The following is an 8,039-nucleotide window of genomic DNA, read 5'->3' on the forward strand; positions in this document are numbered from 1 at the left end:
TCCTATGAACAAAAATTCCCCTTAATCTGAGGTACTGAAGGGCAAAACTCAAAATGTTTGGACAGTTGATCTTTGGTACAGTTCAACAAGCTCATCAAACGCACTTAAACTGTGCGGTAAGACGAATCATGGAAAACACCAACTACAGTCTTAGGAGAAAAAAAAACCAAAACCTTATGCTCGTCACCCTTTGGTTTGAGGGCAAAATTTAGGGCAAAACATTATCAGTACCCAAACAAAAATCCATAAGCCTAAATTGCTGGTAAGAGGGACAGTATCTCTTGGGACACCCAAAAAGATCCTTCCATTTGGCACTGGGAGCTCAGTAGAGAAACCCACCCTGTGCTTACAAAGTGACCTGAGCAATGATTCCAAACTGGTGAAAAAAACAGGTCAGAAAGTTCAAGAACGTGTTCAAAAGACTGTGTTTTTAACATGTTTGCTTTGGGAGAGGACAGAGCACGTAACTAGTTCAGCTCTCTAGTTTCAAGTGACCAAGAGACCATATACGACAGCTAGCTCTTGCCTTGCCTAGTTTCCACTTAAGAGGCCTCTTACACGCGTTGATATTTCGAAGCATTTTGGTCCCATACCTGTCTCTGGACAGACAGCACTCACTGCAACAAACTGCCCATCTCCTCTCCAAGTCACCCGAGGCCTGCCATCATCCCAGGCTGAAGTAGGTGGCACTTCCTGAAATCGCACAGAAGCGAGCTGCATCAAAGTTTGAAAGACAACTGCTGGATTAGTTTATATAGAGCTCACTTTGTCTTTCAAAAGCCTTGTCATGAAGTAAAGCCATTAAAAAAAAACGTTAAGGGTACAAAGACAAAAATTCCTTACTCAGAATGTTTCTGTTAAGAAATGCTAGAAATTAAACTGTCTGTGAATTCAGTCTCTTTCTCCTCCATGTGTATATGGCTGCCTATTCACATGATCACACACTATCTTTCTCCTCCACCAAGCTCTCTGCTTACAGACGAGCCGTGCACAGACTGGACACAACACAAAGCTGAACCAGGATTTGTTCACGACTGGTGCCTGCAGTCACAAACGCTTGGACGTAGAGAAAAGCATGCTATCTGGACGGTCTCCACGGCAGACAGAGGTTTCAGCAGGACAGTCTTTGCTTGGGGGATATCTTCTCCTCACATTTTCACTCCCAGAGCAATAAAGGTGGTCTAGCTTTAAAAAAAGTTAAAAACACAAGAAGGAAAATCCAGCAGTGGAGTTTGTTAGCTAACTAACTTTTACCCAAATTAAACGAGCAGAAAATAACACCCAAACAAAAAAGTGTCAGACAAAGGAGTAAAGAGCTGAAGTGTGCAGGCGCACGCACAACTGGGGAGCACGTGATTGGGGACGCTCAGCAGCCCAAATACTTAACCTCTTGCAGGTTGCCAGCAGCAGGAGAAACAAAGGAGGACGGTGATTGTCCTCAGCCACGTACCTGGCCGAGCCCTGCCTTTGCTGGGCCATAATGCCCCCGGGATGCTCAGCGCACTGCTATTTCTCCTCTTCTCAGCTGAAATGCATGCTGCATACCTTACAGCTCCCGGCCATAGTAATGGTTTGGTATACAGTACCCAAATTCAGAAGAATCTGCTCTACTGATTTAAGGGTGACTCCACCTTAGCAAGGACTAATGCTCACACATCTCTTTGCATAAAGATCCACATGAAAAAGTCGTTACGTACTCCCACTGCTGTCCTGAATTAGGAGGAGGATAAAAATGCTGGGCTTTAGACAGGAAAACAAACCCAGAAGGAGTCTGAGGAAAAGACAGGCATATGGGCCAACTGCTACGAAAGGTGGTAGAAAATTGACACCGCAGGAAAGAAGAGAAACTCACTTTACAGAAGTTTCCCCTCCGGGGAGCATGGCGCAACATAAGAAAACCAGCACAATACCGTTTGCTTGCGATGAGCTGCCTGTTTTCCCTCTGATCCATGGAACTGTGTCTCCTTTTTACCCCAGCCAAGAGCAACAAACTTTTCTGAGGAAAAAATAATCACGGCAGTGGAAGATTGTTACAGAGCTATTCTATGCAATGTAGTGAACACAAGCACAGCCACCAAGACAAGCCACCCACATCTTCCATCCAGATTTAATTCGGAAAGGCCACAGGAAATTTACATAGCCCAGGAAGTCCTCCAGCACAGAGGACTTGCTTGGATTTCTGATGACCGTTAAAACATTGGCATTCCATTTCAGCTGCCCAGCCGCTTTACAGTCTACAATGCCCCCTGGGGTTTACTAAATGCTCAAGCTCCATTTCTATACTTAACACATGTTTATAACATACCAATGCAATCAGTTTGAGCAACTTTATTTCAGTGCAAGTTCTCACCTTCCCCAAAATCATCCTGGTGGATTTGCTTCTCCGTAATGGGTTCAAAATCCCTTGTCATCATAATGAGCGTTTGCTGACCTGCAGGGTAGACAAGAAACAATACTAGTAACGGTATCTCCAGTAGGTGAAAAAACACCCTTTTTCCTGTATTGTCCTACTGTTCTGACGTGGATGTTAAGATAGAAATATTTCTAATGATAATATGACATAAAGGAGAACACATCCTTCGAAGCAGAAAAATCTCACAAAGCCAAACCACAAGCTTCTAAGAGCGTAACAGAACAACACTTTCCAGTCTCTCTCTTCAAAACAGAACTTCTTGGCCTAACCTTAGGAGGACCTTTCCATTTTCAAAATACTACCTGGAATTTCTTAAATGCTGCTCTTAACATATTAAGGATAAGATGATGATTAGGAGTAATCATCATGGAGAGCACGCTTGACCAATATAATAGCATTCTACAGTGAGATGGCTGGCATGGCGGATGAGGGGAGAGCAATGAATGTTGTTTATCTCAACTTTAGCAAGGCTTTCGACACTGTCTCCCATAACATGCTGACAAAAAGATGAAGTATGGGCTAGATAAGTGGTCAGTGAGGTAGACTGGAAATTGGCTGAATCACCAGGCTCAGAAAGTTGTGATCAGTGGCATGAAGTCCCGCTGGCGGCCAGTTAACAGCAGCATACTCTAGGGGTTAACGCTGTTTAACATCTTAATTAATGACCTGGACTGGTACACGGGGCACCCTCAGCAAGTTTGCTGACGATACAAAACGGAGACAAATAACTGATATATCCGAGGGCTGCGCTGCCATTCAGAGGGTCCTCAACAGGATGGAGAAACGGGCAGACAGAAATCTTATAAACGTCAGAGGGTAACGCAAAGTCCTGCACCTGGGGAGGAATAACACCATGCACCAGCACAGGACGCAGGCTGACTGGCCGGGGAGCAGCTTGGCAAAAAAGGCCCTGAGGGTCCTGGTGGACAATGAGTTTAACAGGTGCCAAGCCATGTGCTTTTGCAGCAAAGGAGGCCAACAGCCTCCTGGGCTGCATTAGGAAGAGCAATGCCAGCAGGACGAAGGAGGCAATCCTTCCCTTCTACTCAGCACTGGTGAAGCCTCACCTGGAGTGCTGTGTGCAGTGCTGGGCTCTGCAGTATAGGAGAGACGGGGACATATCGGAGTGAATGCAGTGAGGGGCCACGAAGACTACAAAGGAACTGGAGCTTGCGTCACAGGGGATGCAGCTGAGAGAGCCGGGACTGTTGAGCCAGGAGGAGAGAAGGCTCTGGTGGCGTGGGGAGAGGAGGTTAATCAGTACGTACAAATACCTGACTGGAGGCAACAAAGGAGGAGGGAGCCAAACTCTTCTCAGTTGTGCCTGGTTACAGGATGAGAGGCAATGGGCACAAAAAAAGCACAAGGGATTCCATTTACATATAGCTTTTTCACCACGAGAGCCGTTTAACAGAGGAATAAGTTGACCCAAGAGGTTGTGGCGTCTCCATCCTTGGAGATATTTAAAACCTGATTGGACACACCCCGAGCAGTCTGCCTTAGTTGATCCTGCTTTTAGCGGGCAGGGGGTGAGGGGGCAGCGGCGGTGGCGGACTAGATGATCTCTAGAGGCGTCTTCTAACTTCAGTGATTCTGTGATGCTGCTTTACTTGAGGCTAAATTTATTTTCTAGGGGAAAGCTATCTGTAGTAAAGGTGAAAAAAAGGACAAGAAGGAATTTTTGTTACTAAGAAACCACCTGGGGATAAAACATGTGAGTCCCCATTTCTTAGAGGCAAGATCAAATTATACTTCCTTGGAAGATCTGAAAGACTGATGCATCTTCAATCTTGAAGTCCCTTTCCTAAAATTAACTGTATTTTACATTTTAGCCAGCGTAAGTTCACTTCTAAAGGCAAATAGCTTATAGACTGCTGTTGGTACCTGTTACAAGCAGAACAAGCTCTTGATCAGGACTCCAGCTCATGGTGCTCAGACCACTGTCCACACTGCCAACACATTCCACCTACAAGAGAAATGAGATCACAAATGAGCAGGAACATCAGTGCAGCAATATCTCACCATGAAATCCACCCATCATCAAGTCAGGGAAATCCTTTTATGCTTAGGAAAATCACAAGTCAGATTTTACCCTGTACGTTGAATGAAACTGAAGAAACGTTTCTAACTAAAGAAGGTTCCATAATGTCCATATATGACAGCCCAGGCAATCACAAGATCAATGTTTCCTGCCACATCCAGCTTTTCAAGAGCTTTACTTTGCACCTATCAGTCTTAGGTTAGGATGTGCAATCCCTATACCGATATTACCAATGCAACCACAGATCCAATCAGGCAATCACTTTTACAGGACAAAACATGTAGCTCTCCTGTTGCCTGGAGAGCTACCACGTGTAGTTAATGGATGTAATATCCATTCAAGCTCTGATCCCACAAGCTTCTTGTGCAGGCTGAACTTTGAAATTATATAGAGTTGCACTTGCTTCAAAGAAGTCTTTGAAAAATCAAGATTACTCAAAGACTACTGTGCTGTCATGTGTACCTAAGCAACAGCAATGGGCAGAGAACCTCTGCCATGCATCACTACCCTGATTTGCAGAAGGGCATGGCAGAAGGCAATTGTAATAAGCAGCAAGATGGCACTGTTCAGAGAATTAAGCCCAGGTGTCCCAATCTCTTCAGGTATACGGAGTGGAAACCCGGGCACCAGCGTGCAGAATGACCACCTCCCACGGGTAAGAAATTTCAGAACATGCTGAGTAACCTTCAGGGCTGTTTCCTGGTGCCCAATCCGCCCCAAGAGGATACAAATTTAAAGATGAGGAAGTGACTCAAAAAGCCTTGAAATAAAGGATCTGAGGTTAAACCCCGACTCTGATCTACGTACTAGAGCAAGAACATAGTCTCACACATCACATCTTTTGTTAATCTCTAATTCTCCCGCAACGTGCACTAAGCCACATCACAGAGCATACTTTTCAGACACAGTCTGATCTTACATTTAAGTGGTATTGACAAATCAAACCAAGAATCTGAACAAAGTAAGAATCAATTTTGGTGAGTTGCAAATAACTACAATCTGACAGCTAGCCCACACTGACTGCTGTTATCTCGTGCCTACCTATGACGGCACTGTTGGGCCAATACTTGGGGAGCGTCAGGCGCGGGGGCTGACGCAGACATCAGAGAGTGCTGTGGTGCTGATAACGGATTTTTCTGAAGATTGAATAAACCTGGTGCTCAGCAAGGAACAGAAAAGCATCATCTCATTTCCTGCCATACTTACTCAGCTAAGGTATTTTGCTTTCCCCTTCCTGTCTTTTTTTTTCCCCAAATGTTCTTCAAATCACAGCATACAACAATTTCTCCTCTCTTCAGTTAAATCCATATGCCAACACAAAGTTCTGTATTGACTGATAACCGAAACAACTGACAATTAAAAGGTAGCTAAACTACAACTTATGCATGTTTTGCTTTTCTCCGTATCTACTCTCAGCAACATCTTGTTCCTGCAGGACTCTTCATCCAGCGCATCCCTTGCTGCTAGGTGTGTGCCAACAGCTCCCAGAGCAAACATCTAGTATGAGGGCTGCAGGCAGGCAACTTGGATTCCAATTATTTTATGAAGTATATGTTTTGCCCAGGACAGCAAGAGAAATCAGCCCATCTGCCCAGATGAGAACGGAGACCAACCACAGCCAAGATATAATAAACATGCAACTGGCCCCAGAAGAAATTAAAAGAATCATTCTTTCCTTTGAAACCCCTCCGTACCGTTCTCCCCTTCCCTGCCAGCTTACCTCCTTTGTGCTGAGATTGCACAGTAGGATGTCTCCAGCTGCTGTAGCCACACACACACATTCCTGCTCTGGAAGATCTTCAAGGCCTATGATGCCACCGCTTCCATCCTCTGGCATAAAACCCTCCGCAATTAAGGAAACTTCTCTGGTCACCTTAACACAGAAAGGCCAATGATTTATTAACTGCATATCAACTCAGTTAGCTTTTTGTAAACGTGCCAGAAAACCAGCAGTAGGCATATCCCATCCTACAGCACAAACAAAAGAAACAAAAAGCACTGCACGGCAGAAGCGAGCACATGGATAGTACCATGAAAGAGCTGATGTGCAAGGACACATCTCATTCATCCATAGGGAACTGGGAAGGTCGTCATATGCTAAAAAGGCTAGACAACAAGAAAACTAACATAAGGTAGCAAACAGTATATAGTAATACTATGACTTCTGATTTACCTTGCCAACCATCTACCAAACCCCTCTGCGTACTTACCCATGCACTGCAAACACTTTAACACGTGTGGACAGCTACTTAAGCGGCCCAACATTTTTAAAGGGTTATTCAGCCTTTATAATGAGACTTTATTAACAAATTCAAATGAAAAACACACTCCTATGTGCATTCAGGTATAGCAAAACAAGAAAGAGATAGGTTTCAAAGTTGTAGCTGAAACAGTTCTCCTTCGCTTACTTGAGTGAGCGTTTTACACAGCAAAGCAGCAGGGGAAAAACACTAGTCTGAAATAGCTAGTAAACCCATGAAGCAAAGGAAGTGACACATTTAGCAATTTTACAGAAGCCTCTTTTTTTTTTTTTAAATTCTAAAATAATTTAGAAGTTGATAGGACAAGCAAGCACACAGACAGCGTAGGCTTTTGGAAAACACCATTCTTTAAAAATGAGGTCCCAGGAAAGTGAACTGCTCTGCTATCAGCTAGCTGTAGATCTGAACCATGTCAAAGGAATTCACGTGCCTCACAGTTACGTAGTCCGTCTCTAGATAAAACACAGCAATTCAGCTCTAAAACAAATTCAGAGCATAGCTCAACAGTATCTTCCTCCCTAGTGAGGAATGCTGTTTCTAAAACTGCCCCTTGAATTCTTTTTCATCTCTTTGCTTGTTTGCTTTCGTCCTATGAATTGTGATCCTGAGAATTGTGATCCTCACGCAACTGTTTGCTGGGTCACGCTGGAGACTAAATCATGGGAATGACCTGCAACAAATACACACTCTGGGGGGGGGGGAGGGTAAGTTTTGTGGTTCAGAAACAGCAAATCAGTTCTACCAGCCAGCCCACAGCACAGCCTGAACAACCAATCTCCTAGAAAACGCGGGAGCAGCAAGAAGCCCCCGAGCCCCACAAAACCCTGCTAGGAGGGGCTGGGGCTGTCGGGGGGCTGCGACGGCCCACCCTGCAGTGAGCTCCCGGGGAGACATCAAGGAGCTCCCACCCACAGAGACCCAAACGCTGTCCGCGACAGGCACGACCATCTCCCACCGTGTCGCGGCAGGAGAAACAGGCACTACGACCCGTTAACAGCTCTGCCCCCAGGGAAACGCCGGTCTCGCTCCACTCCGCGTTTTATTCAAGCCTCGCAACGGGCGGATAGCCCACCGAGGCCCTCACCGGCTGCGCGCCAGGGCCTAGCTCCAGGAGACCGTGCTGGGAGCCCAGGAGGACGGTGCCGGGCTCGGCGCCGAGGCAGAAGCACTGCGGAGTGCCGGGGACGGCAGCGGCGCGGGCAGGGCAGCGCCTGGTGGCGCGCAGCAGCCGCAGGTTCCTCATGGTCGCGGGCCGTGATGGAGGGCAGCCTGTCACCGCGCCGCCATTTTCTCCGCGGCGGGCCGGCGGGCACCGCGCACGCAT

At 46.1% G+C, this 8,039-nt stretch overlaps 1 protein-coding gene across 2 annotated transcripts in view; it reads right to left on the reverse strand.

Annotated features, from left to right (window-relative positions):
- The window catches only part of ELP1 (elongator acetyltransferase complex subunit 1), a 33,532-nt gene extending 25,499 nt beyond the window's left edge, over positions 1-8,033 (reverse strand). The window contains exons 1-6 of one of the 2 annotated variants that reach the window (XR_011138068.1): positions 7,800-8,033; positions 6,175-6,327; positions 4,298-4,379; positions 2,351-2,431; positions 1,911-1,996; positions 594-693 (exon numbers count right to left, since the gene is read on the reverse strand). Coding sequence is in view for 1 of the 2 variants with exons in the window: in XM_068928831.1 (XP_068784932.1) it covers positions 594-693; positions 1,911-1,996; positions 2,351-2,431; positions 4,298-4,379; positions 6,175-6,327; positions 7,800-7,958 (661 nt within the window). In the remaining variant the exon portion in view is untranslated. The remainder of the gene's footprint in view (positions 1-593; positions 694-1,910; positions 1,997-2,350; positions 2,432-4,297; positions 4,380-6,174; positions 6,328-7,799) is intronic. The other variant, XM_068928831.1, reaches the window with a different exon arrangement.
- Between the last annotated feature and the right edge of the window lie 6 nt (positions 8,034-8,039).

This window comes from Struthio camelus, chromosome Z (genome assembly GCF_040807025.1).
Source record: "Struthio camelus isolate bStrCam1 chromosome Z, bStrCam1.hap1, whole genome shotgun sequence".
Classification (NCBI taxonomy): domain Eukaryota; kingdom Metazoa; phylum Chordata; class Aves; order Struthioniformes; family Struthionidae; genus Struthio; species Struthio camelus.